This window comes from Cucurbita moschata, unplaced genomic scaffold (genome assembly GCF_002738365.1).
Source record: "Cucurbita moschata cultivar Rifu unplaced genomic scaffold, Cmos_1.0 Cmo_Scf00026, whole genome shotgun sequence".
In the NCBI taxonomy this organism is placed as follows: domain Eukaryota; kingdom Viridiplantae; phylum Streptophyta; class Magnoliopsida; order Cucurbitales; family Cucurbitaceae; genus Cucurbita; species Cucurbita moschata.
This window is the reverse complement of record NW_019268542.1, coordinates 905,176-930,729: the sequence shown is the minus strand read 5'-3', so window position 1 is coordinate 930,729 and position 25,554 is coordinate 905,176. Positions and strand designations below refer to the sequence as shown.

The 25,554-nt window shown below is 36.4% G+C and overlaps 1 protein-coding gene across 1 annotated transcript; it reads right to left on the bottom strand.

Moving 5' to 3' along the window:
• Window positions 1–239: 239 nt before the first annotated feature.
• LOC111461984 (sodium/hydrogen exchanger 2) lies at window positions 240–6,643 on the bottom strand. Its single transcript, XM_023105631.1, has 15 exons — window positions 6,179–6,643; window positions 5,660–5,989; window positions 5,446–5,564; window positions 4,200–4,297; window positions 3,949–4,008; window positions 3,810–3,856; window positions 3,522–3,716; window positions 3,390–3,436; window positions 2,524–2,590; window positions 2,330–2,430; window positions 2,149–2,250; window positions 1,467–1,605; window positions 1,324–1,386; window positions 1,152–1,235; window positions 240–1,048 (listed from the first exon to the last, which is right to left on the bottom strand). The coding sequence occupies exons 2-15, from the start codon at window positions 5,831–5,833 to the stop codon at window positions 731–733; spliced, it is 1,614 nt and encodes a 537-aa protein (XP_022961399.1). The 5' UTR covers window positions 5,834–5,989; window positions 6,179–6,643; the 3' UTR covers window positions 240–730.
• Window positions 6,644–25,554: the final 18,911 nt, after the last annotated feature.

Genomic DNA, 25,554 nt, shown 5'->3' with positions numbered 1-25,554 from the left:
AGGTTGAGATCTCACATTGAGTTTTGTAATTTCGAAGCGTCTTTTCAAATTTTCAGCTTTTTTTCATTTGTCCCGTACTTTCAAAATATCTCTTTTCGTCCCTATATTTTTACAAACCGACCATTTTAGTTCACTAATTATCTCATTTCTTTCCCTATCATCCTAAATTTTGTAATATAAAAGAAATTTGATTACACTAAGGATTAAAAGTATTGTGAGAGAAAGGAAAAGGAAAGAGATAGTGGAGATTCAAATCCTATACATTGCATACACAAACGTATACACACTAAAAAGAAAATGAGTAAGAGGTCATAAGAAGGCTACAAAGCCAATTCTATAACAACCCAACTTACACACATTACATTTTTCTCTTCCCAAAAAGAATGAGAAAACAAAAATTTAACCCACTTCCATATTTGTCCTTCACACTATATTGTCATTACAAAAATAAAAAGCAAAAGAACTTGCAACCAATAACACAACCAAACCATAATGATTTGTACCAAAAATAAGGGGAGCAGCAAACACAGAAGGCAGGCAAGAGAGAATAATCAACACGTTCCAACTGCTCCGCTCCATGCTCCATTCTCCATGACATTCCCGGCAAACATGCACTGCGCACGTCACCCGCCCTTGTCTGCTGCTCGAAAACTTGACACGGTGAAGTAATTTATCCATCTGGATTTACATATCTTACATTGTATGGAGCGTCCTGAGAGAGGGTGGCTTCTCAATGCCCTCCCCTTTCGGTTGGCGATCCTGGGACAAAAGGAACAAAACCCCGACCCCCAAACATTGGACGCATGAAGGCGTCGTCGAACTTTCGCCAGTACCGATGCACAGTGTGCGTAGGAGTTGCAAGGAATGCGCGTATACTCGTTGGACGAGGAACATGGAGGCTGTCAAGATCTAGCTCTGAATCTTGTGCGCTTCCAAGTAGCGGAACCGAGAATGATTTTGGAGTCGCAGGGTCCGATAGCATGCTGGTCGTGAGTTTCGGGTGGGGTATCAAACACTTAATAAGAGGCTTGGTTAATAATCCAAACACCTGTTGACATCAACATTTCAAACGCCACAGATTAAGAAAATAGCCTTGCAAAACAAATTAATCACTAGATTAAATCGAAAGGAGTTAATCCATCGCGCTATACCATCGTGCTGAAGAGGACAACGGTTACGGTACTAGTGATCATCATCGCATTCCCTCGTAGTTGAGTGTGCCCTGCTCTGGTGAACTACATTTCAAGTCGTTAAATTGGTTATCAATAACGGATTAGTACTCGTTCGTTCAGGATGGCAGCTGATAACAGTACTTCGAAGTACCTGGTGATAAGCTAGAGCAATGGAGACAGCCCCTCTCATGAGACCAGCCCACCAAATGATAACCTACAAAACCAAAAATCTTGATGGTTTAAAAGTAGGACAATTATAGCGCGAGTAAAACCCGAGTTCGAAAGAATGCATACCTGTTCCCTGAACGTAATTTTCTCGTCTGCTGATTTTTTAGCTAAGTTGGATAGAAACGATAATGGAAAAACAAAAGCAGCTCTTCCAACCATAACCAGGCCGAGTAACATTGCGCTCACAGCAACCGATGTCCCCGGACTGCAATATCCAATAAGAAGACGTAAAAGACAGCACATTAAGAAATGGTTAATAAAAAAACAAGAACAGACCCGCTACATATCGTTGTCAGCCTCACGGTTTTAAAACACATCTGCTAGGGAGAGGTTTCCACACTCTTATAAAGAATGTTTTGTTCCCCTCTCCAACCGATGTGAGATCTCACAATCCAACCCTCCTTGGGGGCCAATGTCCTTGCTGGCACATCGCCCGATGTCTGACTCTGATACCATTTGTAACAGTTCAAGCCCACTGCTAGCAGATATTATCCGCTTTGGCCCATAATGTATCGCCGTCAGCCTTACGATTTTAAAACACGTCAGTTAGGGAGAGGTTTCTACAACCTTATAAGCAATGCTTCGTTCCCCTCTCCAACCGACGTGGGATCTCACATAATGCACTTTGTATTCAATAAACTAACTTGATCATAGCTCAAATGGCCAACGCATATGCCCTCAACCAAGAGGTTAAGTTCGAACGCTACCCTACATGGGATTGACAATGAATAAAAGAAGCTTGCCATACCTATCACTAACGAAGCTCCACTTCTCGATGTCTAATGCATCCATGCCGACATAAACGAAGATAAATGACTCGGAAATGAAGGATAAGGTAGCAAACGCGTGTCTGTTATAGCAGATAAAAAGATGTGTTAGAAAATAAGTATCAGTTTGAGATCATTACAAAAGGTTGAAGAACTACGTACTTGGTGGTAACTCTTGAGCTCTCAGTCACATTATGCCAGGTATAATGTGACATTACAATTCCACAAAAGAACACTGTGAGAATGCCACTCAAATCTAGTAACTGCACAGAATATCCACCAAGGAAAAGTAAAGATGGTAATTGCCAATGTCTCTTAAGCAACTAGTGTTTGATTGAGTAATACAAAATACTTACTTCAGCCAGCATATACGAAAGATACGCCATGAGTATCATAAGAGCGACCTCACGATCTGTCGAGTGCCTGAATTTTATCAAAAGTTACTCCATGAGATTTCTTGTGAATAGATATGCAATTATACTTCCCAAACACGTGCGTGCCAAAAAGAAACGTAAAGTATGGATCCTGAACTCGATCGAGTGTTCTTCATTTTTATTTTTAAACTACGGTGAATACGAGCTAAACACCATATGAAGTTATTTTTTCTTTTCATAACCTTGGATATTTAGACTATGTTTATGAGCAACTCGACTAATTCCGATAGATGATCACCTAACCATGCAATATCTTGTACTAACTAAATGTCTCCTACCGACAGACGACCACCAAACCGTTCACAGATTACATTCACAACAATATATCTGAAAAGAAAGCAACTAAGATTTTCTGCTATTAGAGTTCCCATCCCGTCTCCACCCCCAGTGCGTATCTTTTCGAAGCTTAAAATGAGAGTTATCATATATAATCATTTCAACCGATATGAACATAATTGTGAGATCTCACGTCGGTTGGGGAGGAGAACGAAACATTCTTTATAAGGGTTTGGAAACCTCTCACTAGCAGACGCGCTTTATAAACTTTGAGGGGAAGCCTGAAAGGGAAAGCCTAAAGAGGACAATATTTGCTAGCGGTGGGCTTGGGTTGTTACAATAATAATCGTCAATATTCTTGTAACTATTGAAAATGGAACTTTACTTGGAATTATGAAAGCATGATGAGAAAATGATTGCAATGCCACAAGTTACTTGTTGGTCACCTACTAATGCATTAAGAATACACCAAGAGAAGGGTCTAAATGAAGAACAATTCCAAAGATATATACCTGCCAAAGTATAACTTTCTGATTATATAAGCACTCAGCAGCCCAACCTGTAAGGAAACCATGTGTGTGATTCAATAAACAGTTACCATACAGGACAGTAGAGAGAGATTGATTAATAGCGAGCGAACTCACAAATACTCCGAGTAGAGTGCTCGTCGAAAACAGATAAAAGAAGCTCCCAAGAAAATGTATAGCAACTCTTGCATCAATGTTGCTGAGATCTATGCTTTGAATAGCATTGAAAAGCACCACAGACGTAGCGTCATTGACCACGCCCTCCCCAAATACGAGACTGTAGAGTAGAGGGGTTTCGTCCTGGCTTAATATCTGCAGCATCAAATGTATTACGGTTTCTTTGGGCGCCCAGGCAGACTAACTACAATAAAAATGAATAAAGTATAACATTGCTATATCCTGCACCTGAAGCGTGCATACAGAATCCGTTGCGGCAAATATAGCTCCAATCGCTGTAATCGGATATTAAGACGTTAGTCTTAGAACAGAAAAGATCAATCACAAAGGTGATAGAAAAGGAGATGGATAAAAAATAAGGATGTACCTAAAATATCAGCAATATCCAGTGATCCAACATCCATTTTCTTAAAGAACTGAAAAGCTCCTGAATCAGGCACCACAATTGACATACGACAATGAAAGATCAAAGAATGATAACACAAAAACTACAAGATAACTATAATAAATGATTAACAACAGAAAACAAAATATTTAAGAGGATATTTTAGCCCATAAAGATTTTGCATAAAAGCCTCAAGAGAAAAATAATAGAAGAAATATAGTTTGAAGATATACCTAACGAGATGATGAAACACGAGACTAATGTACCAATTGCACCAAACAGCATAATTGTCATAAAGTTGACAAAGAACTGCTTCTTTTTCACCTGAAACCTGATGCAGAAGAAGGAGATCAGCCAAGACAAAGCACGAGGACAGGGTAGCATGAAATAATACAGAAAAAGTTGCCTTTATTTAGAACATCACAGCCAAATAAGAAGTTTTACAATACAGGACTATTAGAAAAAAAAAAAAAAACCATTAAGATAACGAGAAAGACTTGGAATTTTTGACCTCGATACGTCTAATTTTCTTTTACTATTTATTTAGTTCCTTGTCCCCGATCAAGAATAGTAGAAGACTTCTGTTAAAATAACGACAAGCAAGAGAATACAAAAATGGAAAGGATATTGGTCATCATTTTGTTAAATAAAAGTAGATTGTAATTTACCACAAAGCCAAAGCACGTAAAATTAATGTTTAGGAGGGAAATCAACATCTTTGAAGATGAAAACGAAGAAACTTCAAAATTTTCCTTGCGGATAAATAACACTCAGATAGATTAAAGCTTGTAAAGAACACTCAATTTTCTCTGATCAATTTAAAATCACCGCTAGCAGCTATTCTCCTTCGGGGACTTTCCCTTTCGGGCTTCCCCTCAAGGATTTTAAAACGCATCTGCTTGGGGGAGGTTTCCACACCCTTATAAAGAATGTTTCATTCTCCTCCCAAACCGATGTGGGATCTCACACAATGGGTCTACAACATTTCGTTATCCAATAAAAAGGGAACCAATTAGACCAAAAAGATACAATAATAGTACAGAAAACAAACTACAGTGAATAACAAAGCAATAGGAAACTGAAGTATCTCTATCCGTTTAAATCACGATCAGTTAGAATACAAAGGAATTCAGAAGGAATTATTTAAAATAAACTGCAGAATTTGAATTTCAACAAAGATCATAACCCATAAACAGTTCGTGAGGGCTCAAATGCGGTTTGAAGTTAGAGGAACAAAAGCTTAAGGTGGTTCAAATCATTAGTGTTACTGCCATTCAACTACAACTTTATTAGGCCAAATACATTCTGAACAACAAAAAGTTGGCTAAAATCTAAATCAACATCAAGGGAATATGTTAGCCTAGACGTCTAGAAATATATCGAACACAAATAAGAAGTTCATCGACAATCTAAATCATTTCTACCGATCATGAAAGGACCACTAACAAAAATTGTGAATCCTATGGTGCAGAAACTTACCCCGCATTGAATATAATCGGTGGCAGAAGATAAATAAAGAATGTATCTTCGCTGAAAAGCAACAAATGCGAACTTTTCCCACGACTGACCAGTAAAATGACTATTCCAGCAAACATACCCTGAAACAAAAGAGAAAAACAGTAATTTACTAACACCATCAAGATCTATGATATCACTAAATCTTCTATTTTTGTGATCAAAAGAACAAACTCACAATCAAGAGTGCAGTGATCGACTCATTCATCCATCGAGTCTCCTCCAGAAGATGCCCAATCACAATACAAGCACAGAGAAGTGCCACAAATAAGTTGATGGAAACCACAGAGGCATGATCAGAAGTGGACAACGCTTGCCATTTGGACACAACATAGTTCAAAATGGGTGTCATTTTATCAACGTCTTCAATGAAATGATCGTTTTGCCCAAAGAGAAAGGGTTCCAAAACCAAATGATTCCCACTTCCTTAACAGCGCAGAATATCGAGAATCTAGGTCTTCGAACTGCCCATCTCAACAGCAATTCATTCTCAGTAACAACGAAGTCCCTGGATCAAAACAAAATTTAATCCTAATCCCGAATTAATTGAATACTAAGCCATAAATCTTGAAAACAAAACATAAATTCAACGATTCAAGCCAAAATTCCTTCATCATTCCTCCTTTTCCCTCTCTGCTCTGTTCTCACAGCAGCGAGAAAACGAATGAAAGAGAGAAAAATGGAATCGAATACTCACCTACGCGCTTCAAATCGACATGGACGAACGCAGCATTCTAGCAAAGCTCCCGATCCTCGTCGATTCAACGGAGCGCGAAGTCAAATCAGCGAGGGAATTCAAAACATCACAAAGCCAATTCCGAGTTGGAATCCGGAGCAATCAGAAAGCTTCCAGCCCCTGTATTCAATCAAGACAAAACGTCTCGAAGAGAATCAAGAGCCCGAGAGCTTCAAAATCAACGAATTCGAAACGAAAAAGGGAAAAAAAAAAAAAGAAGGAAAAAACCAAGATAGGAGTGGAAATTGTGGCCCAAAATCTACTGCTGTTCAAATGGAATGAACAGAGAGAAATAAAAGGGCAATGGATATGAAAATTCTGGAAAGAATCGAGAAAAAATGAGAACGAGGAGAACGAAAAACAAATTTGAGAGAGAGAGAGAAAAACCAGAGAGAAGCGTATGGTCCGGAGAGGAAGAGAGAGTGGAAGAGAGAGAGGACATGAATGGCACATACGAGTTATTTTATAGTACCCTTCACATGTACCACACACAATACAACATGCCCTCTCATCACCGTTCATCATACCTACATCAACTCTATACAAATTTTTTGACCATTGTCTTCAAATTTATATTTTATACGCGTCAGAGGTGTACATGGGTCGAGTCGGGTTGGGTTAGGTTGGGTTCGGACAATTTTCTTGACCAACCCAAAAGCTCGGGTTGGTTATATTGGTAACTCAACCTAACCTAAAAAAAAATTTCATCCCAATACTCTATTTTTGAGTTGATTCAGGTTGGGTTGTCGGGTCAGGTTGGGTTCAGACAATTTTCTTGACCAACCCAAAAGCTCGGGTTGGTTATATTGGTAACCCAACCTAACCCAAAAAAAAAATCCATCCCATTATTTTTTAGTTGATTCGGGTTGGGTTGTCCGGTTGTTAAAAAAAAATTAATTTTTTAGAAAAAATTTATTTACCCACGAGTCGTATTCCACTGGACCAGAAACTCAATTCTGCACTACAGAGTCATCAGACTTATCCACCAAGAGCAAATCGGTTATTACCTTGTTACGTGAGGAATATCCTTGATGGGTCGGGTCGGGTTGGATCGAGTTGAGTTCAGACAATTTTCTTGACCAACCCAAAACCTCGGGTTGGTTATATTGGTAACCCGACCTAACCCAAAAAAAAAAAATCATCCCAACACTCTATCCTTGAGTTGATTCAGGTTGGGTTGTCCGGTTGTTAAAAAAAACTTAATTTTTTAGAAAAAGTTTATTTACTCACGAGTCATAATCCATTGGACGAGAAACTCAATTCTGCAATGCAATTGAGTCGTCGGACTTATCCACGAGAGCAAATCGGTTATTACCTTGTTACATGAGGAATCTCCTCGATGGGTTGGGTCAGGTCGGATCGGGTTGGGTTCAGACAATTTTCTTGGCCAACCCAAAAGCTCGGGTTGGTTATATTGGTAACCCAACCTAACCCCAAAAAAAATTCCATCCCAATACTCTATTTTTGAGTTGATTCGAGTTGGGTTGTTCGGTTGTTAAAAAAAAATTAATTTTTTAAGAAAAGTTTTATTTACCCACGAGTCATAATCCACTAGATGAGAAACTCAATTCTACACTGCAGCTAAATCGTCAGACTTATCCACTAAGAGCAAATCAGTTATTACTTTGTTACGTGAGGAATCTCCTCGATGCAAATGCAGTAGCTCCAGATCGATACCCTAACCACGTGATCGAGACCTATACACTCCATTCCTTCGTATGGTTACAGTTATTCGATACGATATTAAAAGTTAACAAATAACCACAAATCAACGATAACAATGACAACCAGCAAAAATTGTAACATCTTAACATAGTTCAATATTGTCATATAACTAAAGACAACTAAATATGGATACTTCTTGAATAATTGATTTCTTTAAACATAAAATTTATTTATTTATTTTTAGTAATTATTTATTTAAAACAAAATATAATGAAAATGTGACATGTCTGTACGTATTTACCATCACCAACTGAATTGAATACAGACGTGTGATCACATCACATCTAAAGGCCCCACAACAGTCACCTTGTTTCTAACCTCCACGTGTTTCTTATCGTAGGTCCGGCTGTACCGTAGCAGACCCTTCTCTGCATGAGGCAAGAACCCAATCATTAATATTTTTTTTCCTTTTTTTAACATTAAAAAAAACATCTTTGTTTTTTTGAAATTAATTAATTAAAATGTTAATTGGATAAAATAAATTTTATTATTTGTGGATTACGTAGGAAGATTTAAAATAACCTGAAATTTTTATTAATTATTAAAATGAAGAATGACGATCTGAAAAAATAATATTTAAATATTATATTTTTAAAAAGGATTATTTTAAGAACACGTGGCGAGAAATGATTGGGTGATTTGCAGTCAAATCTGTGATAGATGGGAATCACATGGATCATGATCTATCTAACTTTTCTTTATTTTGTTTGAAGGAATCACGGACCTCGTTTAAAAGTTGCTTTTCTTTATATATTTATTTATTTATTTACTTATTTAATAAATTAATAATTTCTTGTTATATTATTAAAAAGTAAAATTTTAAAAATTAAGTTATGTTTATTTATAATAGAAATAAAATAAAATAAAAGAAGAAAGATCATGGAGAGTTCGATCCTGACTCAGGATGAACGCTGACGACATGCTTAACACATGCAAGTCAGGAAGTGCTGTTTCCAGTGGCGGACGGGTGAGTAATGCGTAAGAACCTGCCCTTGGGAGGGGAATAATAGTTGGTGAAGAATCCGCCTGAAGAGGGGCTCGTGTCTAATTAGCTAGTTGGTGAGACAATAGCTTACCGAGGTGATGATCAGTAGTTGGTCCGAGAAGATGATCAGCTACATTGGGACTGAGGCACCGCCCAGGCTCCTAAATAGAAGAATTAGTAATTAACATGTAATTCCAGCTCAATCAAAAGATTATTTTATTTTTGTAATTACATTTTTTTTAATTATAACTGATTCTCTGATGAACAATTTATTTATGATCAAACTATAAACTAAATCCGACGAAGCCTTATTCATCTAACGGCCCAAATCCAACGCTAACAGATATTGTCCACTTTGAGCTTCCCGTTTCGGGCTTCCCCTAAAGACTTTAAAACTCGTCTACTAGATGTCTCCTCCCCAACTAATGTGGGACATCACAATCCACCCCATTCGGGGCCCAGCGTTCTCGCTGGCACTCTTTCCTTCCTCCAATCGATTGGGACCGCCACCAAATCCACCCCCCTTTGGGGCCCAGCGTCCTTACTAGCACACCGCCTCGTGTCTACCCCTTCGAGGAAGGGCGAGAAGGCTATTTTTTTTTAAGTGATCCACCGAGCAGATATTGTCTTTTTTGGGCTTTCCCTTTCGGGCTTCCCCTTGAGGCTTTAAAACACGTCTACTAGACGTCTCCTCCCCAACCAATGTGGGACATCACAATCCACCCCATTCGAGCTCCAGCATCCTCGTTGGCACTCTTTCCTTCCTCCCATCAATGTGGGACCGCCACCAAAATTGCCTCCCTTCGGGGCCCAGCGTCCTTACTAGCACACCGCCTCGTGTCTACCCCCTTCAGGGAGCAGCGTGATGTCTGGCTCTGATACCATTTGTAATGACTCAAATCCACCGCTAGCAGATATTGTCCTCTTTGGGCTTTCCCTTTTGGGCTTCCCCTCAAGACTTTAAAACGCGTCTACTAGGGAAAGGTTTCCACATCCCTTATAAATGGTGTTTTTTTCTCCTCCCCAACCAATTGAGACATCACATCAAGTTTCCAAAATAGTAGACAGATTGAATCGACTGTAAAAACATGTTTTCACAGATAAAAGTTTATAATTTACTTAAGATTAAGATCGAATCGCATATGAACGTTCTCTAAAATATGAATCTTGTTCATTAATAAATATATAAGGAAAGATTAAATATTTAATGATTCAGTTTTATACAAACTCATTATATAATATGCAATCACTCCCGGTAAACGATTTGAGTCATATTAATAATGTTACTAAAACACTCAATCATATACTATCGTATTTTAGGTTATTAATTGAACGTGTTGAATTTAAGGTTAAAATACCATTTTTACCTTATACTTTGGGACCCATTTCGTTTTTTTTGGTAAATATATTTTCAAATATTTAATTTTATTTATGTACTTTCTATAAATCTTAAAATTGTTCCATTTTAGTTTACAAAATAAAAAATTTGGTATTACATTTAACTTTTTTTTTTTTTTTTTTTTTTAAAATAACATTGATGAATTAAATTTAAAATTTATTTAAATTAATTTTTTAAAAGTATAAAAAATTAGACGCGTTTTAAAAAATTTGAGGGAAAGCTCAAAGAGCACAATATCGACTAACGATAGAGTTGGGCTGTTAGAGAATGTCTTGTAATCTCTTCTCAATCTCAAAGTGTAGTAGTTTCTACAGAGTATGTGAGATCCCACATCGATTGGAAAGGGGAACGAATACTAGCGAGGACGCTAGACCCTGAAGTAGAGGGTCAGTGTCCTCCTAGTAGACTCATTTGGGGAGGGAACAAAACATTCTTTATAAGAGTGTAGAAACCTCCCCTTAGTAATTGCGTTTTAAAAAATTTGAGGGAAACCCCGAAAGGGAAAGCTCAAAGAGGACAATATCGACTAACGATGGAGTTGGGCTGTTAGAGAATGTCTTGTAATCTCTTCTCAATCTCAAAGTGTAGTAGTTTCTACAGAGTGTGTGAGATCCCACATAGATTGGAGAAGGAAACGAGTGCCAGCCAAGATGCTAGACCCTGAAGTAGAGGGTCAGTGTCTTTCATTGTTTATAAGAGGGTAGAAACCTCCCCTTAGTAGACGCATTTTAAAAAATTTGAGGGAAAGCTCAAAGAGGATAATATCGGCTAACGATGGGGTTGGGCTGTTAGAGAATGTTTTGTAATCTCTTATCAATCTCAGAGTGTAATAGTTTCTATAGAGTGTGTGAGATCTCACATCGATTGAAGAGGAGAACGAGTACTAGCGACGACGCTAGGCCTCGAAGTAGAGGGTTAGCGTCCCTCTAATAGACTCGATTGGGGAGCAGAACGAAACATTTTTTATAAGAGTAGAAACCCCCTTTTAGTAGACGCGTTTTAAAAAATTTGAAGGGAACCCCGAAAGGGAAGGGTTAAAGAGGACAATTTCAGCTAACGATGGATTTGGGCTGTTAGAGAATGTCTTGTAATCTCTTCTCAATCTCAAAGTGCAATAGTTTCTACAAAGTGTGTGATCTCGCATCAATTGGAGAAGGGAATGAGTACTATCGAGGACGCGGGACCCTAAAGTAGAGGGTCAGCATCCCCCAAGTAGACTCGTTTGGGGAGGGGAACGTTGCGTTCAACAAACTCGAGCCAACCAAAATGACAACTACCGACATAATTTGTACAAAAAGAGGATCCACACGACCAACCTACCTCTTATGTTGTCACCATCGAACTAGTTAGGCAGGTGAGTTGAGAGGATATCCTTGTAAAGATGCAAAACAACAAAAGTAGTGGCCACGTTTTCTGCCAACTTGGCCTTATTCCAGACCCATTCATTAATGACTAAACAAAATCTATTCCACATATTGCTGACGTGGAATTTCACATTATTCTTCCATATTTCTTTTTTTTTTTTAATCATTTTCATATTCAACTAAAAATATATTTAATTAATTTTTAAATGATTAAACCTATTTATTTGATTTTACAAATAGTTATAATTATTATAAATAATTGAAATTGTGTTTTTTTTAGAAAATAATTTAATTGTAATTATAAATATTTTATTTTTGTAAAATCTGATTCTTCATTAGTAAAAGATATTTTGATTTTATTAAAAGTTTTTATTTTTATTTTTATTTTTTATGTTTATTATAAAAAAAAAAGTAAAAATTAGCCAATGATTGAAAGAGACAAAGATATGGAATCTTCAAACAAGAACAAAGGGTAAAAAGGTAATTTTCTCACTACTTTTTGTTTTATTTTTGAATATTCCATATTTTTGTGCCTTTTTTTTCCTATGTATTTTTCTTTTGGTTTTTAGTATTCATTTTTTTAATAATTTTTTTTTTTTGCAATTCTCCAAAATTTTTTTAAAAAAAATTCAGATTTAGACAACTATCGAGTCGGGTGAGTACAATAATAGACGCCGGTTGGCATTCCAGCCTTCCTTCTCCTTTCAGGGCCTACCTGCAAGAGATCTAGTGTTTCTTGGTCGTGAATATCTGAATAGGACGAACCGCCCCGTGGTTTGCTTCAGAACAAAACAATTAGAATTAGGCTCGTTGAACTGGAATGTGTATTATCCATACAGGGGATCTTTCAATGGAGAAGATCGGTCCACCTAAGACGAAGAGAAGGGTCTATCTATTTTATTTAGTTATTGAGTCAAACCAATGATTAGTTATTGTAACAGATAGCAACCAATATTTCATCCTGAAACAACCATTTTTTTCTCAACAATGTCTTTGTCATTTGATCCAATCGCATTCCGTTAGATAGGAGCAGATTTGATAAATACTGATCCTCACAATCTCGAACAATCTTTTTAAGAATTAATTTAAATTTAAATTATTAAACTTAATGTATTATAGTCGAGCATTCGGCGATGAAGTAAGTTGTCGGCCACGTTTTAGGCGTGGCTACCTCTCTCCTAAAATGATAAAAATAAAATAAATAAATAAACCAATTTAATTAATATTTTTCAAAAATATATAATATTCAACAATAATGTAAAATTTGGGTCTTTTGATAATTGACTTTAATTTTTAATTTTTAATAATAAAATTTATTTATTGGACTGATTTTATTTTTTATTTTTTAGAGAACTTATTAAGTCTTGATCAAATTGCTGAAATTATTTGTAATTTTTTTGGTTATTAAAAGTTGACTAGAGTTTATTTAAAATAATTAATTTAAATAAAATTTTAAAATTGGTTGCAATTTCTTTGACTTATTAAGATTACTTTTTAGATAATATATTTTTTAAAAAAAATTATAATTTTTTAGGAAGATTGAAAATAATTATTAAAAATTTAAAAAGTCAACAATTTTCTACATAATTAAAAACTATCACCGAAATTTTTTAAAAAATAAGACACTTAATTTTCAATAATATATATTTTTATTTGAATCTCAGCCTAAAATTTGTAATGTCTTAGAAAAAATAAAGAAATAAAAAAACCTCTATACCCAAAAATTAGAAAATAAAAAAAAAAAAGGAAAAAGGAAGGAAAATTGTCCCGGAAGTTGAAAAGTGGGAGTTGGTCTCTATGGTAAAAGGGAAGTCCCTTACTTCATTGATATGGTTGAAGGAGTTGTGTGATGCATGATGACATGTGCCCAGTGGCCTCGCACGTGCCATATGTTTGAGATGTGTACTATGTTTATGTGATGTCCCATATTGGTTGGGGAGTAGAATAAAACACTCTTTATAAAAGTGTGGAAATCTTCCCCTAGCAAACGCGTTTTAAAGCCTTGAGGGAAAGCTCGAAAGGGAAAGCCCAAAGAGGACAATATCTGCTAGCGGTGGAACTGGGTCGTTACAAATGGTATCAGAGCCAAACACTGGATGATGTGCCAGTCTTCTCACTGTTCCCCGAAGGGGATAGACATGAGGCGGTGTGCCAATAAGGACGTTGGGCCCTAGAGGAGGGTGGATTTGGTGGCGGTCCCACATCGATTGGAGAAAGGAACGAGTGCTAGCGAGGACGCTGGGCCCCGAAGAGGGGTGTGGAAACCTTCCAGATTATGATGTCCCACATTGGTTGGGGGAGGAGAACAAAGCACCATTTACAAGGGTGTGGAAACCTTCCTCTAGCAGACGCGTTTTAAAGTCTTGAGGAAAAGCGGTGGATCTGGATCGTTACAGTTTATGATATGATATGTTGCATTGTTAGGTTATGGAGCCTGCTACTTATTTATAGCTTGGTCAATGGCTAGACATAATAAAGCTATATATGGTAAATAATTATATATAGTAGATGGTTAAATCTGGTAATCGGTACCACACTTATAAATAGGAAAGCTATATATAGTAAATAGCTATATATACTAGATAGTTAAATCTGGTAAAACTATAGTAATCGAACAACTTATACATAGTAAAACTATATATGATAAATAGCTATATATAGTAGATGATTAAATCTGGTAAAGCTATATATAGTAACCGGAACCACGTAGATGATTAAATCTGGTAAAGCTATATATAGTAACCGGAACCATATATATATCCCCTTAGTAGAGCTTTGAAAATGTATTTTCTGTACTTTCTATATTCTCTGTATTCTCTCTTATTGTACATACGTGAAGTCATCAATACAAATCTTTTAGCCAATATTTTCTTTGCATTTTCTCTATCCTGTTCTTTGTGTTCATTTAGATCAAGTGTGTGCGTTGTTGTGTGATCCTAACAACTGGTATCAGAGCTAGGCGGAAGTCACCATGATATGTGAAGATGGAAAGTTCAAAGATTGGAAATGAGAAGTTCGATGGATCCGATTTCGGTTTCTAGAAGATGCAGATTGAAGATTATCTGTACCAGAAAGATCTTCATGAACCCCTATTGGGGGTGAAGCCAGATACCATGACCAAGGAATAGTGGAAGCTCAAGGATCAACAAGCCTTAGGGCTGATCTGGTTGACGCTATCCATAAAATGGCGTTCAACATCATCAAGGAGAAGACAACGTCAGATCTGTTGAAGGCGCTGTTGAATATGTACGAAAAACCGTCGACTATGAACAAGGTGTATTTGATGCGGAGATTGTTCAATCTACAGATGTCTGAAGGTGGATCTGTTGCTGATCATATAAATGAATTCAATATGATCATAAGTCAACTGAGTTCGGTGGAAATTAATTTCGAGGATGAAATTAAAGCGTTGATTTTGATGTCATCTTTACCCGAGTCATGGGATACTGTTGTTGTCGCAATCAGCAGTTTCCGAAGATCTGATAAACTGAAGTTTGATGAAATTCGAAATGTAGTTCTCAGCGAAAGTATTCAAAAACGGAAAATTGGAGATTCATCAAACAATGCTCTCAATGTTGATTGAAGGGGAAGAAGTAAATAAAAGAGCTCAAACAAATATTGGTGATCAAAATCAAAGAACCGGGGAAAATCTCCAAACAAACCCAACATAACATGTTGGAGCTGTAGAGGAAAAGGACACTTTGGATAGATTGTACAAAACTGAAGAAGAAGCAGAACCATAAATCTGAAGATGATGATGATTCTATATATACAACAGAAGATACTGAGAACGCTTTAATCCTTAGTGCGGACAGCCCAGCTGAATCCTAGATTTTGGATTCAAGTGCATCGTTCCGTTAATCTCCAAGTAAGGAAATGTTTCGAAATTTCAAATCCGAAAATTTTGGGAAGGTGTATGTAACGACCCTAAATTTCCACATACTTAGAGTCGCTACTAACATCTCATGCTCATCTATAATGCGGAAATATAACTCTTACATGAACATAATTGATAACGTAAACTTCAAAAAACGTTTAAAACAACTTCTTCTCTGGAAAACACAGCCATGGTCTTACGTGTTTAAATATGAAATACTGAAATTTAGAGAAAACAAAAACAAATACAAAATAATTAAAACAATGAAATGCAAAACAATCTATTCTAACTTAAGACTAGAAATTTAAATATGAGTCTACCCTATGCACGTGCCACAGTCTCTGCTCGCGATGCTGCCGTCCTCTGTACAAGTGCGCCTTGCCTTTACCTGAAAAATGATGTGACACACGGCCTGAGTATTTCAAAGAATACTTAGTAAGTGGCCCCACTATAGGGGGCCATGCAAATGCAAACACATGCAATCATGATTTAGGGACCTATCTCTAATCATCTTAGGGGTGGCCTCCAGTCTTGGACAAATTGGATGTGTAGTACTTCCCTACACATGACTCACACGTGCGAGTGTGAATCCCCAAGGCGCTCGCACACCCCCTGGACCCTCTGGTCAAGCTAATCTGTAGCGACGTCCGGAGGTCAGCGGAACCCCATAGTCTCATGCACCTCATGAACACCCTCATCTGTGTGCTTTCGCACCTGTGCGCATACGCGCTCATCATACGGTGCGCGTCCGCACTCATCATCTCTAGGGGAAGTAGCTCTATGCTTATGAACATACAATATGCATGAGGTCCCTCTAAATCCATCATAATGTCTCTTCTGACACAACCCTCTAGTCTCATCTCTTTGTTACTCTAGGTAACACATACTCGTAGATATTTATATTAATATCATTTTCACGCTCTTAGGATTGTGTCCTATGTCGATCTAACGACATGATGCAATATGGCACTCATCATCATATAGCATGCTCAATATGAAAAATATCATCATATTAAGGTAAACGTCACGCAATCATCATAGTCATCATATTGCCACAAAGTGCATCAAACATATCAAGTACGACATTCATCAAAATATATATATACTGAGCACATCATCAGGTATCATAACCCACACATCATCATAAGTCATACATCATCATAACTCATATACCGCATTGCACGACATAGTTCATACAACATCATAACTCATACAATTTTTAGCCTAACCTATAGTAAGGCCACTTACCTGGTTGGCCTTAGCCGAAGATTCCCTAATTTAATTAACGTAAGCTCCCGTTCCTCGAGAGCTACTCCAAAGGTTGCTAAAGTTCGCTTCATATCGAACCGTTCGTCACCTTTCGTTAGTATTTCACATTTTAATTAATAATTCAACTAACAATGTGAAATACAGCTCTAAACCGGTCTCAGTAAAAATCAAATTCCACGTTTTCATTGTTTCTAAATTTTGGTTGGGCAGTAAAACTTAAATTGAAAATGTGTCAATATTATTTCATGCTGCTTCAATCATTCAATTCAACTATGATTTGTTATAATATTATATTAATAATTTCTCACATCTTCCATTTTCTTCTCTCTGTTGTACCACTTTATTTCTATTCTCTTTGTCTTCTTTTTCTTTCATATAAATGACTATGCAATTATAAAACAATATTCAATCAATTCTGTTTTCTTCTCCTCCATAGTATGACTCTCAATTAACAGAAGCCATTTTCAATCCTTTTATTTTTTTCTTCTCTTTCCTAAAAACTATTATCATTAACAGGAGACATTTTGAATCTATTCTGTTTTCTTCTCTTCCTTTTTCAATCTATTATGTTTTCTCCTCTTTCCTAAAACTACTATCATTAACGATTTTCAATCTATTTTCTTCTCTTTCCTAGAAATGATGATTACATTTAGATGCAATTGACAAAGCCATTTTCAATCAATTTTGATTTTCTATCAGATATTCAAAAATCTAAATAATTGAAAAAGAGATCTAAAGATAACTTTTCAATTTTGATTTTCAATCCCATATCCAAAAATCTAAATAATTGAAAAAGAGATCTAAGATAACTTTTCTGTCTCTGTCAAAAGATAAAAGAAAAGGAGATCTAACTTATCGATAACTTTTCTATGTCTTTCCATTCCTATTAGATCTGCTTGAAGTGAAGGCCGTCTCCAATTCTTCTCTCCCAAAATTTGTGATCTTTCCTTTGTTTTTTCCTCAGATTTTTCTCTTCCGAAAATCTGCCATTTTTTTTTGTTTCTCTTTAGTTTTTTTTTGCAGATCATTTTGCAGTTGGAGGAGAGGTCGGGGAGATATTTGGGGAAGGTGGAGAGAGAGAGTCCGTAATTTTTTTTTAATTATTATTTACTGATTATTATTATTATCTCTTTTTTTTTTCGGGTCGTTACAGTATCTTGCCAACAACAAAACCTTGGAGATTGAAGGGAAGGAAGATGTCTCTATACAAACTCCAACAGGAAATTAGGGGACATTATAAGATGTCAGATACATTCCTGGTTTCAAGAAGAACCTGATCTCTATTGGTTAGTTGGATAGCACAGGCTATGCGAGTTTGGAAAGAGTTCGTGGAAGATTGTGAAGGTTGCTATGGTGGTAGCACGTGGCACAAAATCTGGAACTTTGTACACCATTGCAGGGTGTATGGACATGGCTGCGGTTGCTGGGAGTGCTTCAAATTCAAGTCTATGGCACAATAGACTTGGGCATATGAGCGTCAAAGGAATGAAGATGTTGACTGTGAAAGGAGCTTTAAAAGGCTTAAAATCTGTTGATATGGGTCTTTGTGAGAGTTGTGTTATGGGTAAACAGAAACGAGTTAGTTTCACAAAAGGCTGCCAGAGAACCGAAGAAAGTGTGGTTGGAAATGGTTCATACAGACGTTTGGGAATCATCTCCAGTTTCATCACTTGGTGGATCAAGGTTCTACGTCACTTTCTTCGATGACTTCAGCAGGAAGGTATGGTTTTACTTTCTGAAACACAAGTCAGATGTGTTGTCCGCCTTCAAGAAGTGGAAAACTAAAGTTGAAAGTCAGACCGACTTGAAGATCAAATGCCTGAGGTCTGACAATGGAGGAGAGTACAACAAATCAGAGTTTTAAAACATTTTGTGCAGCTGAGGGAATTAGATTAATAAGAACAATTCCCGGTAAAGCAAGACAAAATGGTATTGCAGAAATGATGAATAGAACATTGAATGAGCGAGCAAGAAGCATGAGGATTCATTCTGGACTACCAAAGACATTATGGGCTGATGTTGTGAACACAACAACATATTTGATTAATAAAGGGTCGTCAGTACCTTTGAAGTTCAAATTGCCCGAAGAAGTATGGACAGGAAAAGAACTCAAGTACTCTCACTTGAGAACTTTTGGTTGTACTGCGTATGTTCATGTTGATCCAGAGAAGAGAGATAAGCTTGATGCTAAGGCTGTGAAACGCTACTTCATTGGCTATGGCTCTGACATGTTCGGGTACAGGTTTTGGGATGACAAGAATAGGAAAATCCTAAGACACTGCGATGTGACCTTTGATGAAAATGTCCTGTACAAGAACAAAGAGAAGATAAACTCTGAGACTACGAAGCAAGTAGGAGATGAGCTTGAGTGGCAGGAAAATTCACCCAGTGATGTTACAACAGAAGCTCAAGAAACTCCTAATCCTGTTGCTGAAGAACTAGACATGGAGCAAGTTACACCTGACTGCTCAAGAAACTCCTAATCCTGTTGCTGAAGAACTAGACATGGAGCAAGTTACACCTGAGTAGGTGTTGAGGAGATCATCCAGAACTATCAGAGTACCAGATAGATATTCACCCTAATTACATTATCTGTTGCTGAACCAGAGTTCTTTGATGAGGCCCTACAAGTGGAAGATTTAACCAAGTGGGAGCAAGCCATGGATGATGAGATGAGCTCACTTGAAAAGAATAACACGTGGGTGCTGACTAAGTTACCTACAGGAAAGAGAGCTCTGTTGAACAAATGGGTGTTCAAAATCAAGGTTGAACCAGATGGCAGAAGGAGGTTTAAGGCTCGGTTAGTAGTTAAAGGATATTTACAAATAAAAGGCATTGATTATGCTGAGATCTTTTCTCCTGTTGTGAAATTGACTACTATTCGAATTCTGCTGAGTATTGTTGCATCAGGAAATTTGCACCCTGAGCAAATGGATGTAAAAATAGTGTTTTTACATGGAGATCTAGATAAGGAGATCTATATGCAACAACCAGAAGGGTTTGCAGCTCCAGGCAAGGAGCACATGATGTGTAAGCTCAATATGAACTTGTATGGACTGAAACAAGCACCGAGACATGGTACAAGAAGTTTGACTTCCTCATTTGCAAGAGTGGTTTCACAGGAGTGAAAAGGGTCAGTGTTGTTATCTCAAGAAATACACTAATTCTTATGTGTTTCTACTCCTGTATGTGGATGATATACTAATTGCTTGATCAAGTATGAGGGAGATAAACCACCTGAAGGCAAGCTTGTCTTCAGTATTTGAGATGAAAGATTTGGGTGCAGCGAAGCAGATTCTTGGGATGAGAATTTCTCGAGATAGATCTGCTGGCACATTAAATCTATCCCAAGAGCAGTATATTGAGAAGGTGTTGTCCAAATTCAAGATGAATGATGCTAAACCCAGGACTACCCCTTAGCAAATCATATTAAATTGTCAAAGGGGCAATCTCCCAAGACAGTTGAGGAACGTGAGCGCATGACATCAGTTCTGTATGCTTCTGCAGTTGGGAGTTGATGTATGTTATGGTCTGCACTAGACCTGATATAACACATGCAATGAGAGTTGTTAGCAAGTACATGGCAAATCCATGGAAAGAACATTGGAAAGCTGTAAAGTGGCTTCTGAGATATCTGAAAGGTACATCCAATACTTCACTTTGTTATGACAATGACAAAGTAGTTCTGTAAGGTTTTGTGGATGCTGATCTGAGTGGAGATGTAGACTTTAGCAAGAGCACATCTGGATATATCTACACTATAGATGGAACAGTAATGAATTGGATATCCAAGCTTCAGAAATGCATCGCTCTTTCATCTACTGAGGCTGAGTACATGGCAATAGCTGAAGCTGGAAAGAAGATGATATGGATGACAAACTATCTAGAAGAATTAGGCAGGAAGCAATACAAGAAGATTCTTTATACAGATAGTCAGAGTGTCATACAATTGGTGAAAAATCCAGTATATCATTCAAGGACAAAACACATTAGAAGGCGATACCATTTCACTCGCAGGTTAGTGGAAGAAGGTATATGTGTTTGGAGAAGATAAAGGGTGCAAAGAATCCGACAGACATGTTGACAAAATGTGTTGATGTTGGAAAATTGAGGTTATGCAAAGCCTTACTTGGTATGGTGCAGTGATCATTTGAGGATGAAATTTTTGGTTGACTGGATCAGTCTCCAAGTGTTAGAATTGTTAGGTTATGGAGCTTACTACTTATTTATAGCTTGGTTAACGGTTATACATAGTAAAGCTATATCCGATAAAGCTATATATGGTAAATAACTATATATAGTAGATGGTTAAATTTGGTAAAGTTATATATAGTAACGGGAACCATATATATATCCCCTTAAGTAGAGCTTTGAAAATGTACTTTCTATATTATCTGTATTCTCTCTTACTGTACATACGTGAAGTTATTAATACAAATCCTTTAGCTAATATTCTCCTTGCATTTTCTCTATCCTGTTCTTTGTGTTCATCTAGATCGACTGTGTGCGTTGTTGTGCGATCCTAACATACATGACATGATATGATATGTTATATACAATGTACGACATGCAATGAAATGTTTTGAAGACTATGCTATAAATGAAATGGAGATAAATAGAGGGATGCCTTACATGATTTAATTAATGTAAAACTATTGGGACCTCATGCATAAATGTATGACACATGCATAAGAATATTTTTCCTTCGATGAATACAAATGCGTACGTTATGAAAAGGAAAATGATCATCATGTTTAACATGATGCTATGATGGTCCCTATTCCTTTCAAATGTCCGACAACACCACCAAAGACACTAGCCCAACCAGCACAAGGCCCAAAGGAGTTTACGAACTGCCTGGTGGGTCCATATTCACACGTATGGGTCGTGTGTAGAGTAGTAAATACACATTCGATGACCCGGATAGGAATGTCACCTAAGAGAATACAGTTTTAAATGATAGGTCCCATTCAATTTGTATGTATGTGCATTCCCTAACCCCAATAGTGGGGCCACATATTTCTTAAAATACTCGAGTCATGTGCTACTTTTATATTTCAGGTAAAGGTAAGACACCCATGTATGGTTGACTGCGACATCGCATCAAAGATCATGGAACCTGCATAAAGTAGTTATATTTATTTTTCGTAGACTTTAGGTTAGTATAGGTCGTTGCTCTTTTAATACTTTCCTTTGTTTTATTTTAATGTACTTTAAATATATATATATTTTTTTTTACTTTAAGCCTCTTATTTAAACGTATAAGTCTATGACATCGTTTTATGGAATTATTCTGAATGATTATTTTCGCGTAAAAAAATTATATCATGTACATGGTAGCGACTCTAGTTCCCTTTAAAAATTAGAGTCGTTACCATTGGTATCAAAGCTCTAGCTTATAGATTTTGTAGACTAGCCTATAAAGTCGGCTTGACATGTTCCATGGTCCAACCGTTGATGCCCCGTCATTGTGAGGTATGCCTTAGGAAAGATAATAAATGATGTTGTTTTTGTATGTTATGATTTACGTTGTATGGAATGTGAATGAAAATTGATGTATTGATGATGTTTATATTTAGCAAGGTTGATACTATGAATGGGGAGGTATAGTTTAGTAAGCTACTAAATGGTAGGGTATGCATGAAAATGATTTTGCTAAGGAAAACCAGATGTTTTAGTTAGACATCTCGAACATAGTTAAAATATACAATATTATGACCATTGAGACGGAAAGGAGGTACCCAACGTACACAGACGAGTAAGTAGTTTCAAATGAAAATGATCAAGAAAGCTTGATAGACGAAAATATCTTATGGTCTGTTATAGATATTAAAAGTGGTAGTGTCGAAAGAAAACTTCATCATTATAAAGTATGTAAATATGAAATTTAAGTATCGGTATGCACAAATTTTTTTTATTACGAGTCAATACCATGAAAGTTGAAACATTAATGAGAGCTAAGCTTGGAAGTACTGAGATGTAGAAAACCTCCCTACCTTAACTCTAATCGAAAAGTTTTCAAGCTACAACCATAAGCACGAAAGTTATGAAGTAGTTTAGAAGTATTATAGGTATTTATAAGATATCTTAAATCCATCTTCAAAGGCAAATAATGATGAAATCACTTTTCATGTATCCTTTTTCTTGAAGATACCCATCAATCTTGCTATACTAAGCTCGAGGGGTCTGCTTTAATCCGTATAATGCATTTCTTAGTTTATATACCTTTGTTTCTTTGTATTTCTTTATGAATCTCTCTAGTTGTGCTACATAGACCTCTTCTTGTAAATCTTTATCAAGATATGCTGACTTGACATGAAACTGATAAACAGGCCACCGCAATTCTGCTGCTAATGCTAGAATAGTTCTTATAGTTTCAAAGTGAGCTATTAGAGAGAAAGTTTCATCGAAATATACCTTGTTGTTGCGTATACCCTTTTGCTACAAGACGAGCCTCATGCTTTTGCATGCTTCCGTCTAGTGCAAATTTAGTCTTGAACACCCATTTCAAGTTGATTGCATCTTTTTTTCATTTGGTAAGTCAACCATCTCCCATGTTCCATTTTTCTCAATGTATTTCTTCTACTGTGGCTTTCTGCCCGTCTTCTTTTTCAGTTGCTTCTTCATAACTCAAGGGGTCTGAAATAGTAAGAGAAAATTGACATGATGTATTTATGTCAGCTAAAGATTTATACTTCTTTGGAGATGTCTTATCCGAGAATTCTTCAAACGAAGAGTTGTTGTTTAGTGATACTAAAGTTGATAAATTTGATAAATTTTGTGTTGCGATTGAGACACTAAAAGATGTACTGGAGTTGACTCTTGTCTCTTCATCTAGAGAAACTTGAACGGTAATCTCTTACTACTCCTGTTATTACTCCAATCTCAACTAACATTTTTATCAAATATTGCATCCCTCCTAATTGAAATCTTTTCATTGAGAGAGTTTTATAATTTATATGTTTTTTATTTAGTACAATAGCCAATCAAAATGCATCTTTTTCAGATTTTATATTAAGCTTTTGACAAATTTCAGGATTTTTTAAAACATAAGCAACACAATCAAATACTCGTATAAGATTCGTATTTGAGGATTTTCTATGCCATGCTTCATAAGGAGTTTAATTCATAACAACTTTTGTTTGCGAGAGATTTAATATATAGACAGATGTTGCTACAACTTCCACCCAAAATTGGTTTGAAAGTCTCCTTGCTTGTAACGTACTTCTTGTCATCTCCACAATATTTTGATTTTTTCGTTCAACGATTCCATTTTGTTTTGGAGTGTAAGGGCTATTAACTCCCTTTGGATGCTCTTTTCTTCACAAAACATATTGAACTCTTTAGATATGACATGTCACCTCTATTTGTGCGAAGAACTTTACTGTGACATCCACTTCGGTTCTCCCCCGTAACTTTAATATTCTAAAACTTCTGAAAAGTTTGTGATTTATGTTGTAGGAAGTAAACCCAGCTCATGCGACTATAGTCATCAACAAATAGTAAAAAATATATACTCTGACCCAAGGATTTAATTTGCATTGACCCACATAAATCAACATGAATTAGTTTTAGACAATTTGGAGCTCCTTCAGCTTTTCGAATAGGAAAGGACTTCCTAGTTGCTTGCAATAAATGCTACCTTCACATAAACTAATTGAATCAATTTTTGGTAATCTGAAAATCATACCTTTATCCCGGAGTATTTTAAGGCATTTCATATGAAGATGCTCATGTCTCAGATGCCATAATATTGAGTCATCTTTTGTGCTAGTAACAAGAGCACAATCCCCCATGTTAGAAACATTAAGTAGAAACATTTTATTTGAAGTCATAACAATTTGAACTTTATGCCATGATTTCTTATTTGTAATGACACATGCATTGTCATCAAATAGGATAGAATATCCTCTAGTCATCAATTTTCTAACACTTAATAAATTGTACCCTAAATCAAGCATAAATGGAACATTTTCTAACAGTTCTAGCTTACCATGACTGGTTTGTGTATTTTCCTTAACTTGCATCTCTCTTATATTTCCAAGTTGTACCTTAATTCTTTGTGTTTCATCAAGCTCTTGGAATAAATATTTGGAGTCTGTCATGTCATATGATTCGAGCATCCGCTATCAACAACCTATACATCACTTTTTTTGGGTTAATATCAATACAAGTCATAAAAAGTCTTTCTTCTTCTTCATTTTCTACCGCAAAATTCATTTGTTCATCTTTATACCAACCATCAACTTTTATGTGGCCATACTTCTCCAATGTTAACATTGTATGATATTCCTTATGTTATTTTGCTCATTGAATTGCCTTTGTCCATCATTTCCCCTCTACCCCTGTTACAACCTGTTACAACATGGAAGATGTGAAATCCTCCTCTTCCACGACTTTAACTTGCTAAACGAATATTTTTTTTTTTTTTGGTGGTTTCCTTCACAAGTAGTGTGTTTTCTTCATTCCTTCTTGATGATCTATTGATTCTCGACTCAAAAGCTTGAAGCGAGCCCATCAACAAAGAGTATTAATAGATCCTTAGTTTCTTTTATAGCAGCTACCACATGATCAAACTTTAGAGTTAAGCTTCTCAACACTTTTGTAACAATTGTTTCATCTAAAATTTTCTTTTCATAGGCACGCATGACTGACAATTGTCATTACTCTTGAGGGAAAAAAGAAAAAAAAAACTGAAATTGATTCACCTTTTGTCAT

Coding starts and splice junctions, on each gene's coding strand:
- LOC111461984 (XM_023105631.1), bottom strand. CDS start 5,833: ATGACACCCATTTTGAACTATGTTGTGTCCAAATGGCAAGCGTTGTCC. Junction 2,251..2,329: donor AGCTCAAGAGTTACCACCAA/GTACGTAGTTCT, acceptor CTGCTATAACAG/ACACGCGTTTGCTACCTTAT. Junction 1,606..2,148: donor TGGAGCTTCGTTAGTGATAG/GTATGGCAAGCT, acceptor TGGATATTGCAG/TCCGGGGACATCGGTTGCTG.